The following is a 14,977-nucleotide window of genomic DNA, read 5'->3' as shown; positions in this document are numbered from 1 at the left end:
GGTTTACACAACCAATATTTCTCCATGTTTTCATGTATTATCCACAAGAAAAGTTTGCCTTGCATGCTCTGTATTAAAATGCATGACCCAGTGTCCTCGTATGCTATGCTTCACTGATTGATGTACTGTACGCTCCCTTCCCTTTCCGGTTTGATCTGCGGTTTCTTGGCAATGCGGATTACACAGTGGCTGCTCGCCCATTCTCCTCGCTTCCTTTGGAAACAAATTCTGCTCCTTGCAGTGACTATCGATGAATATTGACCTTAAGGCAATATTCTTATTTTAAAGGTGTCGTCCAACCAAGAGCAAACAGAATTGATGACGAATGACACATAATACTGTAGTTGACTGTTTAATAAGGGCTGTGATGATTTTTAAAAAAGGATTAAATTTTTTTTTAATCATTGCAATGTTTTTGGGTTTACAGTGCTAATTCAAGCTGTGCCTGCCCTTATTTATTTAATGGTCTGTTAAACAGGAGTGTGCATAATGGGGTGCAACAAACCAGATTGAAAATTGCTGCTTATCCGCAGACCCAAAGGATGTTTTTCAGACGTTAAAACTGAATACATTTTTTTTTTTTTTTTAAATACTGATTTTTAAAGTGTATATCGCCAGGGCTTAACCCATTGGTTCACTTTGTTCGTAAGCCGAGTTGCATTATCAGAAGTATACTTCCACTAACTGGCTCAAAATATGTACGAGTTACCTTACAATATTTTATTAAAGTTCTACACTAGTTTTTATATTTTACAGAAACCTTGTCCATTTACAAGGAAATCGGGAAAGAAACATTTGGATACACATCTTATACATTTGAATCAATTGAGATATCTCCTGCTGTCATGTATTGTACACCTGTGGTGAGCATGTGACTTGTATATGTGTCGAGTTAATACAAACGGCTTTCTAGCTCATCCAATCTTTACCTCGCAAGGTACCTCAAATGAATAATATCTCCCCTCAATCCGTCACATTTTTCATGAATAGCACACCCCGGTATGTAGGGTTAATACACGCAGCTAACTAGCTGACTCGCCTTTCACCTACGCAAGGTACCTCAAATGAGTAATCTCTACCCTCACTCACACAATATATATTTTAACGCCCTTTCACCCCCAAAGAATTTATCAAAATATTAATTTGCAGTGTCTGGTCCCTGTTGTTTATTAAGAAAACTATGCACTTAACACAAAATTCTGTTATAGCACAATGTGCCTGAAAATGTAAATTACGCTCCACAAAGCGTGCAACAGTTAAAATCAGAGCCTAAACAGTAACTTATTAAAGTTTAGCTTTAATATACAAAACATACAGTACTTAGTTTACAGAAAAATATGTATGTATGTCTTAATTTATATAGTGTAATTAATGTACATTGCGCTTCACAGTAGTAATACACGTGATAAACAAATAATACAAATAACAGATCATGGGAATAAGTGCTTCAGACATAAAAGTAACATTTAGGAAAAGAGTCCCTGCTCCGAAGAACATACAATATAAAAATGCAGGCCATTAAGTCAAATAAAAAGGATAAACGAAGAATTCCTATGTGTTACTACAGAACATGTGTAGGGGAGGTAGTGGGGGTCACTCCTCGCCTGCCAGGCGAGCATTTTTGTCGCCAAGAAGCCACGCTACAACATCTAGTTGCTGTGAGTACAGTATGTGTTCAATTATCTTAAGGGCGTGTTTGGGGATATCTTTTTCGGGGTTTATTGAGGGGGGCTTGCCATGGGTTAGCGGTGATCCGGCAAGTTAACTTTTCAGGAGACTTCCTGAACAATGTTTTATCCAGTTCTGTGTAGTTGTAAACATTTACCATTAATTTAAATAGGAAATCTGAAGCTCATGGACAGCAGTAGGTGAAGTATTAGGCTGCGGCCACACTGCCGCTGACCGCATGGTGCTTGGTGAGGTTACTTCGGCAATTTAAATTTAGATGTCCCCGCACACACGGTGCGCGGGCACACGCTCACCCACGCTTGGCACGTACATAAAAAAAAAACTGACTGAACCGCGCTCCGCTTGCCTGCAACGCGCCCCCCCCGCCCCCTCCCCCCGTGCACGCTAGCGAAATAGTGCGGATACCCGTCGCTCATGCTTGGAGAGCTGGTGACATCACCGCTCTCCAAACATGAGCGCTGTCAGCGCCAGCGGGGCCCCAGCCTTACTGTCTCAATACAGTATATATTGTGAAATATATATTTGATAATGATTTATCGAAAGCCCACTAAATCATGGTGTCGCTTTTCCTTAGTGCAAATACAATTTTATGACACAACCGTAATATGTTTTATTAAAGAAATCTTGTTCTCTTGCTTTAACCAATTGGATAGGAGTGCCCACTATTTTCAGGCCATGTAAACATCCCATGGTTCCCACAAGAAGTAACCCTAACAGCAATGTATCACCTCAAGCAGAGTAAGGAGCTGTGAACTGTTGCAGGATATGGGCTCCAGCCCTGCATGTTCACTAACGCTGCTAAACTAATTTGGCTGTGCTGAACCCAAGAGGCAGATAGGGTCATGGGGGGAGGGGGGACAGGCACTGTGCCAACCAGGCTATCAGAGTACTGTAAATAATACACTAGATGGCCTCAGGAGTTTTACTAATGAAAGCAAGCACATGCCCTGTGGGAACTAGAACAAACGGATTGGGAGCCTTGCGGCAGTGCCACTTTTTTTCCTATCCAACTTTAGGGTCAGGTGTAGGTTGAGTAGATTATAGTGCAGCTTTACATCTGCAAAACAATCTTCCACAAATTGTGATTGTATAATCAGGTAATGGTTTACTGCAAAAACAAAGAAGCAAAAAAAAACCCATACACCTTTAATGAAAAAAGGGAGCATTTGAGACAGGAGTACTTTCCTTAGGATTGTTCGCAAGGGTTCATGCTTCAAAGCCAAAAGGTGATGAAGTGAAAATATAAGGTCATAATTCTTTAATAAATGTATGGGATATATAGAGCCAGCCTATTTAGGCCTAATTCTTTATCCGGCCTGTAACAAAAGCAGCACGTGTTTAATTAGACTTTTAAGACCAGACGTAAAAATAAAAAACAAGTACGCAGACATAAAAAAAATATTATGTACTGTAAGGTGTCACTTGACTGACTCCCATAACTTTTTATTGTAATTTCCATTTGATGGCGCTATGTGGGACACTGGTGTGAAGCTACTTCACAAATGACTTTATTTGACTTAATACAATACTGTGTGGAATTCATATGCATAACTTTTTTTTTTAAATGCTGAACCCCCGTAAGAACATATTTCTTATCCTAGGACTACAGTGTAAGGTAAGGAAATTACTTATTTACCATTAGAAACAAGAGCCAGATTAATGGGTCACAGAACTCATAATGTTATTTTTTCAAACTTCTGTGTCTTTTGACTGAGATCCGTCATTTCTCTTAATCATCTTTTTCGTAGTAAATTTAATCTGTATACCAGTGTTAACTGCCCCCCCCCTTTCTTTTTTTGTAAAGAAAAAACAAAGCAAATACAGATTTGATACAATTTAACAGGAAAGCACACAACCAATCCATTTCTGCAATCAAAGTATTGCATGCCATTTATAAATTGATAGCATCTGGATTTTCTGCTCCAGAGAAAGGCCCAGAATGTGAGCGATTTCCATGACTTGTTGATGCTTAATGAATTGGTGAGTAGGGAATGCGTAGACTAAGTAGGGGGTATAAAGAGGAGGCGAGGGAGCCCCCCCAGCTTTGGACAATGCAAGGGCGAAGAAATAAAGGATTGTTGCATAAGGTGAAGCAGTAAGAGGTTTATACTGTAACATCTGTCAGTAAAGGGAATAAATATATTCCTAGAAGCTGTATATGTTGGTTGTGAAACATACAGAACACCTTCAAGCTCATATTGAACCCCCAAAATACCCACAACATATATATAAGCATATAAGTTTCACAGAGGAGTGCTACTGAGGATGGCAATATATATATTTAAAACCAGAGACATAACATAAAACACAGACAAAGAGCTCAGTGCACATCCAGAAAAACTTATATACGGTACAGTGCCTAAATATACATGTATAAATAACTAATAAATAAAATGGTCTTTTAGTTTAACATTTTGGCCAAATCTGTCTTCCTGGCAATGCACAGGTTATTAAGAATCTATATTAGTGTAGGGACCCTTGAAACGTGGTCTGCCGTGCAGTTGGCTCAAGGGCTTACAACAATTTGGCCAAAATGTTAAACTAAAAGACCATTTTATTTATTAGTTCTTTATACATGTATATTTAGGCACTGTACCGTATATAAGTTTTTCTGGATGTGCACTGAGCTTTGTCTGTGTTTTATGTTATGTCTCTGGTTTTAAATATGTTGGTTGTGTACAATGCAGAAATGTAATATACGATCCTACAGTGTCACACCTTCTCTTTAATGTATGAAAAATAAACTTTGCGTAATTGGAATATAAACTTTATTTTACATAGCTCTTTTCTCCCAATGGAACTCAAAGTGCTTCACACTTTCAATATTGTGTGTGGTATGCAGCACTGTACTTATGCCCTTATGAGCTTGCAATCTTATTTTTTTTTGTTTCTGAGTTTCCCATGGCATAGGAGCCTGAGAGCATAGAAGCAATTGATAAAAGGCAAATATTAGATTAGAAATCAATTATTTTATAACTGTAGTAGGTGTAATTGTAATCCCTTCTGCAGTCCCCTCTTTCTGAACACTGAGGCTCTGTGAAGTGTGAGTAATTGACTGGTGGAACACATTTTCTCCCTTGCGTGTGTCTCGATATTTACAGTAGTTGAATGTTCTAGAGAGCGGAACCTATGTCCTTGGCCGCAGGGTTTTCTGTATGCCTTTTAACCCATTTAAGGGTTAGTTCTGTGAGCTTTCTGTTCATGGATTATTTAATACTGCTTGTATTTAACCATTTCAGCGCAGAAGGGAGTTAATTCATTTGACCGTTTTAAGATATGATTTATTTATTTTTGGCACAAGTTTTGCAGCACGTTGTACAGTGCCCCTAGTTTCATGCATTAATCTTGATAAAGTTTCATGAATTAATCTGTGGAGCAGGCGGTACCTGACATGTCCTGCTACGGATGAGAAACACCCAGATTACTTAAAATGGGTACTGTTACTTGAAGGAATATTCAAAGCATTTGATACATTTTATTTTTCCCCTTTGGTGTCTAGAGAGAATGAGACTAGACACAACAATTAGCCATCTCTCCTGGGAGTGGAACTAGACAGAGGAATTGCTGATCTATAATTGTGGTCCATAGATACTTGCTCAACACTGCTCTTGGGCTTTAGGTGCTTGTGTTTTGCCCTTGAATGTGTCAGCCCATGTGCAGCCATCACAGTGCAGTTACAGTATGTTTAAACAAAGCACAAAGAAGCAATTACTGCATATTGAAGAATTTTTCCAAGTATCTTTCTCTTCGATATAAAGCATTTCTTCATACCCCAACAAAATGTATCTAGTTACCATCATCATCATTAGGCGGTGCTTTTCAGGCCCCTCCTACAGCAGTGAGCCAGGCTCACTTTTCTGATGAAGGCCTCGGATATAGTACAGATGCGCACGCGTCGGAGCATATAACGTCCCGCGCGCGACTGTACTAGAAGCGATCCGTGGCCTGTAGGATTGCGCAATGGGGGGCATGCCAGTGCCGTCACGTGCGCGGTTCAGCCACCGAGGGGCGAACCGCTCGTGTGACCCAGCCATCGCGCAGCAAATTCAAACAAATTGGTCTGGCGAAGTATCGGTCTCCCCATCGCGCTTGTGCACATTGCCTTCCGGCATTTTGATTTTGCCACTCGCGCCTTCGCTGTTGTTATGGACGCGGCCTAAGTGATGTACTGTTTAATATTGTTGCTGCTAACCGTAATAGAAGCTTTGTGTAGACAATACTAGCGCTAATCTATATTATGGTCGTTGCCAACAGTAGCAGCTCACTTTATATTGGTGCTGCTTACAGTAGCAGTTGTAATCATCATTTTTATGTTGACTCAAAAGTTGATGCTTAAAGGAGCAATCCGTGCAATATCCTACATGTGTTTTTTTTTTTTTTTTAAATAAATCAGTTCTGTAGAATTAGATAATACATACTATCCTTTTTCTCTTTTTTTTTATTTTTTTATTTTTATTCAACTCTTAATGCCATTTTTAATTAGTTTTAATATAATGAGCATCCTCTTTGATTTGTGTAGCGGGTTTTAGCCCACCTCCCAAGCAGTGCAAGATTTTTGCAACCTGTTTTGTTATTTGTTGCCAATATTCCCAGCAGTTTGACCTGCAAACTGTAACAATAGATAATGTTACCGTAGTAATATCAGAATACATTGTAGCTGTTGAGTTACACTGACTGACAGTTTGATTGAAACTGAAAGGCGGCCATTAAGTGCACACTGAAAGCAGGATCTTTGCTGATTTATTATTATTAATTTTTTTTTTAAGTACCGCTTGGGTTGCCTATTTAATTCAGTGGTGGGCAAAAATATAAAATACTCGTGTTCTGTCAGCGGCTGTGTATCTGTGACGGAATGACTCCCTGTATCTCTCCTCCCTCCCTCTGCCACACTGCATTGAGAGCAGGTGCGGGCAGAGTACAGGAGGGCTCAGACTAGCTCCGGGAATCCAGTTGCTTCTACCTACCTGTACTGCTCTCTGTTCACCCCCTTTCTTCTTGCTCTCATCACTGAATGCCAGTGACTAGACCTTTCCATCACCGCTGCTGTCGGTCCCGGCGCTCCAGATCCGACGTTGATGTCACTGGGGAGCGCTGTTGCTGGTCACAGCAGTTATTGATAGGTCCATCATCACTGCGTACAGCACAGGCACCAGGGGGGACATTTTTTAAACCCTGCCTTCAAAATATATATATATATATATATATATATATATATATATATATATATATATATATATATATATATATATATATATGTATGTATTTGTGTATATATGCAAGAATTCTCTGACAAAAATGTGTTGGGAATGTCTAAAAAAAAATATCTTGGTTCGTGGGGAATATTTCTTTGGAGCAAAGTGGAGGGGGGAAAAAATACTTTATTTTGCCTAATTTTCAACATAAATCACCCAAATCCCTGTCCTAATGTCAAGAGAACATTTTAAGGATGATATTTCTTGGCATCTGGTTTACCAGAAGTTCTGTTCTATATCATTTGAGACCGATTTTCTGTATTTTTGTTTTTCAACAGTAGGCCTTTACCTCACAGAAAATATAAAAGTTAAACAGATGCAGAATGTAGATTAACCCTATCAAAGTGAAAATGATTACTACCGAATCTGTCCACAAAAGCATTTTCCATTCAGTTTTTTACTTTACTGCTTTGATTAGTGCACGTTCTGCTGAAAATGTGATGTAGGAGTTGCTTAGTTCTGTGGTTGTGTAATAATTTTAATCGACAACCGTTATCTTTCAGTTTTCCCTCACTCTTCATAAGGCATTTAAATTAAATTCCAAGGGACCGCACGAGGCCTCTGCAACCTCTGCAACCTCTACTTACCGAGCTTCAGCCGGTTTCAGGGTGCGTGACCATGGCAACGTGGCGTCAAATGATGCCGTGGGGTCATGTGATGTCACTGTTGCCATGGGTCACGTGACGTCACACGACCCCGCGGCGTCATGACTCCACACGAGGTAAGGGACGGGGGCGCACGGACTGAGAGCATGCAGGGGGGGGCGCAGCAAATAAGGTTTGCGCGCCCCTACTCTAACCCATATTCATTCTCTTATTAATTTAATTCAAAAGGTTCCCATCCATCGTTACTTGCTGGCCAAGGGCAGACAAGCTTCAACTTTTAGTTCTATTCCCTCTATTTTGATCTTTGCAGAGTTGACATATTTGAACATCACTTTGACCTTGCTGAGATTCATATGGAGGCTCACATTCTTCAGCGAGTTCTCTGATTTTGTTGCTGGAGGTGGGGAAAAAGAGCAGGGTGAGTGGGACAGCTGCACTGGGCGCAGCCTTATAGGGGGTGCAGAGTAGGCACAGAGATCCTGCTGTCAAACAGATAATGTACCATTACTAGAAAATTCCCCTATCTTCTGACTGGAGGCAAAAAAAAATCCTTAAGCAATGATTATTATCAATATGAAACAGATGGTCCCTTAACTCCCGCATAAACCTGTCAACATGGCACTGCTGAAGAAGGGTTGCATTGCAGCGGATAGCCCTATAATCCTGCATGCTTGGTTGGAACACCGAAGAAATTTGTAGCCATCCAATTGTTCCCAGCTCTGTTAAAAACCCCTACGAGAGGTGAGTGAGTGCCCCTCTGTGGGATATGCGAACCTTGGCAGCGACTCAAATAGAAAAGATTCAGAAATGTAGTTACTTTCCCAGCATTTTTGAAGATTTCAGTTGTAATTCAATCTTCCCCATGGGCCTTCCCATTCTTCAGGGATTGTATTGTGTTTGCTAATTCTGCTGGAATATACCCCGTTATCTGAGTTCACGTACAATTTCGTGTAGAAGTCCTTAACTCTCTTTATGATCAGCGAATGGTCCTTTATTGTTGATCCATCGTCTTGAGTGCGATGATTTGCTTCTTGCCAATCATAAGTCGCTGCTTCGTCGTCTTTAAACTTTTGTCATCTTCAATATATCGCAATTAAAGCAGCAGTCCAAGCAGCCGTTTAAAAAAAATACAAATTCCCTTTAATATGTCCCTTTAATATATCAATACAATCCACACAAGTAATTATCTAAGTTGCCAATCGATCCGTTCTCCTGTGATTGATAGGCGAAGATTTGGCTCGTGGGTTCACTAAATGGCTGTCAGTGCAGCAGAACAGGACCAAAAATGCAAAGTTCTGTGGGGAAGATCATGTGACCAGGCAGTCACTGAATACAATTGGTGCACTGCTAGAGAGAGGGCAGGGCTCAAAAAGGGGTCGGAGCCAGAGCCTGTTTCAGAAGAGGAAGGGGATGTGAATGTAAATGGTTGCTATAGAAACAAAAAAAATTGTTTTAAAAAATGCTGCATGTATTTTCTCATAGTACAGGACTGATTTAGTTAAAAAAACACATGTAGGATATTGTTTGGTCTGCAACTTGAAATTCTTACATCTACAGTTACATGTAGGCAGATCGTCTTGCACTATTCTGCATGTTTACATTTTGTCCTTTCGTCTTTTGGTTGCTTACATTTTTTGTCATCTCTTCAGTTATCGCTTTCTCACCTGATATTTTCTTACCCTGTTTTTTGTTAGCGATGCCTCCAGTTTTTTTCTGCGCCTTCTAGTACAATCTTCAGAAGTTCATAATTCCTGACCCCACGCATTTTGAGCACACTGAAACTATTTTTCAGCACCAGTCTAAATTCTCGGACGTTAATTTTGAGGTTCTTTATGTTGATTGTTTGTTCTTTTTTAAAGAGGCGATCCAAGCTGTTTAATTTTTTTGTTTTTTTAATGCAGGATTGAAGCAGGCGGTCTCCATAGCTGAATCCCATTAATTTCAGCTCTGGGGACCCACTGCTTCTGGAAATACTTGTCGCGGGGGGACGGTAGCCACTCCAAGATTCAGATTATGTGAAAAAAAGGGAAGTCCTTCATCAACCGTTCCTATCAGGATCCGGTTCATGCAGGGAAATGGGTTTGTCAGGGTGCTCGCTGATTGGTCAATCTGCCGGTGTAGAGGAGTATGGTGGCTGGCAGTGATCAAAATTCATCAAACGCGTTTCGCATACCGTTTCTTCAGTGATGAGCATTGTAATATTTTCTTTATATTGTTATTCTATTGTACCCTGGTCGTTGGTTGGCGCTACTTTTTCTTTGTATTAGGATTCAGATTATGGCTGCTTTTTATGCCCTGCAGGCCAATAGGAAGCCATGACGTCATCCCGTGTGGCTTCCTATTGGCCCATGTGACCCAGGGCTTTAATCTGCAGAGATATCGGCCCCCTCTTCGAAGGCAAGTGTCTCTGGAAGCAGGGGTTCCCAGGAGTTGAAATTAACCAGGGGGTCTCTGGAGCTGAACACCATTAAGTGTTGTATTAAAAAATGGGGGGAGGGAGGGGAGGAGAGAAAGTGCTTGGATTACTCCTTGTGACGGTAGGGGGTAACCAGGCTATACAATAAAGGTCAAGCCCTCTGGTTACCCCTGGAACCGTGTGGTCCCTGATAGCTCCATAAGCACCATAAGCCAGGAACCAGGGATAATACATGTGGAAAATAAAGTGACCCCTGCTTTTTTTCTGTTTTCATGTTCCCTTAGCCCTAGAACCGAGAGAGATCTTGTCAGTTTTAGGTGGGATATTTGGGTAAGATTGCAATAATTTTGTTTGCAGGAGTTCGGGGACCGGAGCTACTGGTAGTACCTTAATTCTACCCAGCGTGCAGGCATGATTTGCCGGTACGTGAGTGGAATTACACCGGGGCTGCCCCGTGTCCCCCAGACTCCTGGTTTTCGAGCCCTGATATCTCAGTCCTAGTTCCCGTACAGTCATGAGTCTCCCCAAGGTCCCCCATGTATTAAAATTTTTATGCGTTTGATACATTTATTATAAGGCTTTATGCTGGCCGCCAGGGTATCGGCTTAAGGTGCTAGCAAGTCTGCATAGAGTCCAGAATTCAAAGAGACAGTATGTTGAGAGGTTCCGTGGTGCTAAGTGGCTGGGGCAGGGCGGAGTCCGGTCAACAGAGACCCCCTGCAGGGAGGACCCTCTGGTGTGCCAGACTTAGCGGAGCCTGCTCCGTAGGTGGCAATGGGTTGACCATGGGAAGCGACAGAATGTCGGTGCATTTCCCATAGGTCAATTTATATGTCCCACCCATGGGGCATCCCGAGTCGGCTTTACACGCTCCTCCTCTGACGTCAGCCAAGAGACGAGCCCCTGTTTCTATTGGCTGGCAGGGAGGAAATCTCACACTCTGGTCATTCCTCCTTCCTCCATGCTGAACATAGCTCAGCGGAGGGTATGTAAGGAGAAGCCCCAGTCAGAGAACCAGATGATATTGTGGCTTGAGTCGATGAAGTGAAGTCGGGCTTATCAAAGTTGCTCAGTCCCAGATAACAGAGCAACTGGCTTTGTTTTGATGCTAGGGAAGTCTGCCCTCAGAGGCTAAGTCAGACGTGAGGACCAAGTTCTCATTTAAGAACGTAGTGTCGCGGTCAGGGGTTCCTACCGAAAATAGTAATAGGAGTATTGGAACTAGGTTCCGGTCAGGAGTTTCTGCAGAATCTCGGTCCGGAACAAGGTTCCGATCAAGGTAAGCCCTGCACTTAGGAAAGGCTAGATCTTAAATCCCAGACCCCAGTAAGTGTGTATATTTCTGTATTTTGTGTTTTGTTGTATTTCCGAGGTTTTATCCAAATAAACACTATTTTATTTCACAGCCTTGTTTTGCCTATTGACTGATACCAGAAATATAAATGTTTTAAAAGACCTTGTCTATCGTGACACTCCCTGTTTTCTTCTGTCCACCATTTGGTTCACTACAGATCAGAAAATGTGTGTACAGTGGTTTTCAACCTTTGTTTGGTTAGGGAACCCCAGAATACGATTTTGAAATTCTGGGGAACTCCAACCTTCAAACCCCCTCCCACCCCCCCCCCCCATCGTCCTGTCTCTCTCTCCCCCCCTCTCTCTCTCCCCCCCTTCCCAGTCTCTCCCCCTTATGCTCCCTCTCCCCCATGCGTACGCGCGCAAACACTCTTCCACTTACGCACACACTCCCCCCCACTTACAACACATACTCTCCCCCACTTACACACACACACATTCTCCCCCACTTACACACACACTTCCACTTATATACATGCACACACTCTTCCGCTTACACGCACACACCAACCCCCCCTCCTCCCATCTGCGAGAGCGAGCGCCCCCTCCTCTCAAATTCTCCTCTCTCCCTCTTGTCAGCGGCTCCAACAGGAACAGCAGGGAGATGAAGTATAGCAATGACCAGGTGGCTGCTGTTGCTGATGCCGACTCACTGCTGTGTGCGAGTGCCGGGGCAGGGACAGCATGGGAGAGTTTTCCCTGCTCTCCCCTCCTCCCCCCCCCCCCCCGGCAGCCGCGAAACACATGAGGGGTGCCCCGGTTGAACCCTAGTTGAAAACCACTGGTGTAGTAAATCAGATTCATAAAAATGAAATGGTACTGAAAAAAGCAAAATCCGTAAGAATTGCGAACTTATTTTAGAAATATATAAACATATTGACACACATTCACAAAGTTCACGATGCACCTTCTCTTATTTTTCTCAAATCCTTTACTCTGTCAATAAATTCTGTAACCACGTGTCCCTTTTATTTGGCCCCGAGTGGTGTATGTAAATCCCATGCAATATATAAGAATGTTGTTTTCTATTTCCCTTTTCTCTTGACTTGATTAATAGATTTAGGAATATCTCCTCTTATTGAAAACCTTTTTTTTTTTCATTATTGAATTCTGCTTCTGTTTCATCTTTGATCAATTGCACCAAATGGTTAAGGTATCCTGGGTAAGGCCCCGGACATGTTTGCTGCTTGCTGGCGGAAGCGCGCTGACGCGCGCTCCCGCTCAGCACTGAGCCCCTACAGCCGCAATTAGAGCGGCTTTAGTAGGGGCTCACCTGCGCTTCCGCGCGCTTGCGGAAGCGCAGGTCTTGGGGGAATTAAAAATTCCCCCGCTTGCCGGCGAGACAGGCCAGTCACGTGAGCGGTTCGCCCAATGAGGGCGAACCAGCTCCGTGACGTCACTGGCCCGCCCCCGGCCAGTGACGCGCCTGCCCCCGGACTGCCCCCTGACGGCTGCTGAGAGCGCTTGCGGTAAGCAACCGCAAGGCCAGGGAAAGCACCCGCTTTCCCTGCGCCTCAGCGCGCCTCAGCACGCCAGCAGGGACCATGGACTCGGCCTTAGGCACCAGGTTATTGATCAATATGCTAGGATTCGCTTTCCAGACTGCTGGAGCAATCAGTATACACATTTTTAAAGCTATTCTTAAATGATGAAGATTTAGCAATTAACAGACGTTTTAGATGCACCTCACTTCAGAGTGTACTGATGTACCGTATGAATGTAGGCCTCTAAGTATGCATGTGTCTGTACGGTGAGTTATAATCTGCACTATTTGTCATTGTATTGGACACACATTTGGCATGTCCACCCAAAAAGTAAAGCAATTCTTTGTAAGTGCTCGCCTGGGTTTTGTCTTGGAATCTGAATCTATAAAAATGTATAAATGTTATGTATCTAGTGGCAAACTGACATATTCTTGGTCGCATATAAGAGCTAAGGTTTTTTGTTTTTTTGTTTCGTAGGCTGGGCTAAATCTGGTCACGTAATGTAGGTTTTGTTTAACAGGACAGGCACTTATGTAAGTAGTTGCACATGATGTATATGGACAACATCAAATGAACCTTATTTGAACCCTACTGAATCCATTTATTTTTTAGGATGTGACAACGATTTATCGGTCAAATAGAGCTACTTAAATAAATTGACATCGCTCTGCATTGTAACCTTTTCTGTGCAGTATTAAATTTGTTTCATCCTAATTTAAAACAGCCTCCCCCCCCCCCCCCCCCACTCCCCTCTCCTCCCACCTCCTGCTTTGCTGGCTTCCTGTATTTACTGTATCTAGTTTTGTGTACTTGCGGAACTCCTGCTTGGCAGACTCCTAATAATGTATCGGTAAATAAGTTAAAATACCTGGATACCTTTTAACATTCCCATGTAGCTTTTTTCAAAGAACTTTATACATGTACTTTTTTTTTTATTTTTTAGGCCAAAAGACTTGTCTGCATCTGCATGGTATCTTTCCTTACCTGTACGTGCCATACGATGGGCATGGGCAGCAGCCGGAGCGTTACCTCCGCCAGGTAGCATTTAGTATTGACCGAGCACTTAACGTGGCTTTAGGCAATCCTTCTGCCAACGTACATCATGTATTCAAGGTCACATTGGTATCCGGCATGTGAGTATATGTAGGATTTACTTCTTGTCTTTGGAGTGTCTAATGTAAGAAATTACTTGTGTTCAGTTACTAAAGCTACGTTTTCATGTGTATGATTTGTTTATATTGCACTAAATAGTTGGTGCTAAAAGTGGTTAGAGGCAAAAGTTTAGGAACAGCAGGAAGCCAAGCTTCCTGGGTATAATTCCAGCTGCTTATCTCGCAGCTATGCCCAGTAGGACAAATCCATCACACTTAAATACAAGTAAAAGCAAACCGAACATATGGAGCCTATAATCGTAACCGCCCCCCCCCCCCCCCCCACAAAAAGTCACGCTGTTGTGATGTTCTGGGGACATGAGAACAATGTGAGCAAAACATGAGTAGTTCTGTTCTCATGTCCCTAGAATTTCCATGTTATTTAAACTTCATGCTGTTCTCTCCCTCACAGTGGATGGCTGATGAGTGGGAAGTTACAGTGAAAGCCAGCTCCTGCTGTGTGCACACTTGTAGGCGTGTTTCATAACGCTGCCTTTTAGAAAGAATAATGTTATTACTTATACTGGATGTCTTCATCACTTGGGATTTGATGTTACAACATTCTACGGATGCCCTTAGTGTCACTGTGTCACAGTAAAATGTACCTGCAGCGGGTTCAGTAGTGACCAACAGCTTTTTAAAATGCTTATGCTGCACTGTTGAACAGAGCATGGCATAGTTAACCATGCGCTGTTACAGAAGAAACAGGTGATCACTGAGGAATCTTAAATCGTTTCAGATTTTGAGATCTTCTGTTCCATAAATTACATAAAAAATCAAACTTATCAGTTCCTTATTTCCTTTGAAAAATAAAAAGTATTTTACTACAATCTTCTTGCTTTGTTGCCGCCAAAGGAGAAATGAATAATATTGCAGTCATTTCATTTTCAATTTCAAAATATAAAGCTTGCATAGTGCACATTTTCACACTAGGACATTTTAACGCAATGTTTAAAAACAATGTAGGTCATCTATAATGTCAAATAGATCAAAACTGTCCTCGTCAAGTATTGCTCAGCTTAAACCA

The 14,977-nt window shown here is 42.1% G+C and overlaps 1 protein-coding gene across 1 annotated transcript in view; it reads left to right on the top strand.

The window, feature by feature from the left end:
* The window catches only part of REV3L (REV3 like, DNA directed polymerase zeta catalytic subunit), a 150,674-nt gene that overhangs the window by 53,578 nt on the left and 82,119 nt on the right, over positions 1-14,977 (top strand). Inside the window, 1 exon segment of the mRNA XM_075597629.1 lies at positions 13,743-13,932. Within this exon segment, the coding sequence (XP_075453744.1) occupies positions 13,743-13,932 (190 nt within the window).

The sequence above is a fragment of the Ascaphus truei genome, chromosome 4 (genome assembly GCF_040206685.1).
Source record: "Ascaphus truei isolate aAscTru1 chromosome 4, aAscTru1.hap1, whole genome shotgun sequence".
NCBI classification, from domain to species: Eukaryota; Metazoa; Chordata; class Amphibia; order Anura; family Ascaphidae; genus Ascaphus; species Ascaphus truei.
The sequence above is the reverse complement of the archived record's forward strand: the minus strand, read 5'-3'. Positions and strand labels throughout refer to the sequence as shown.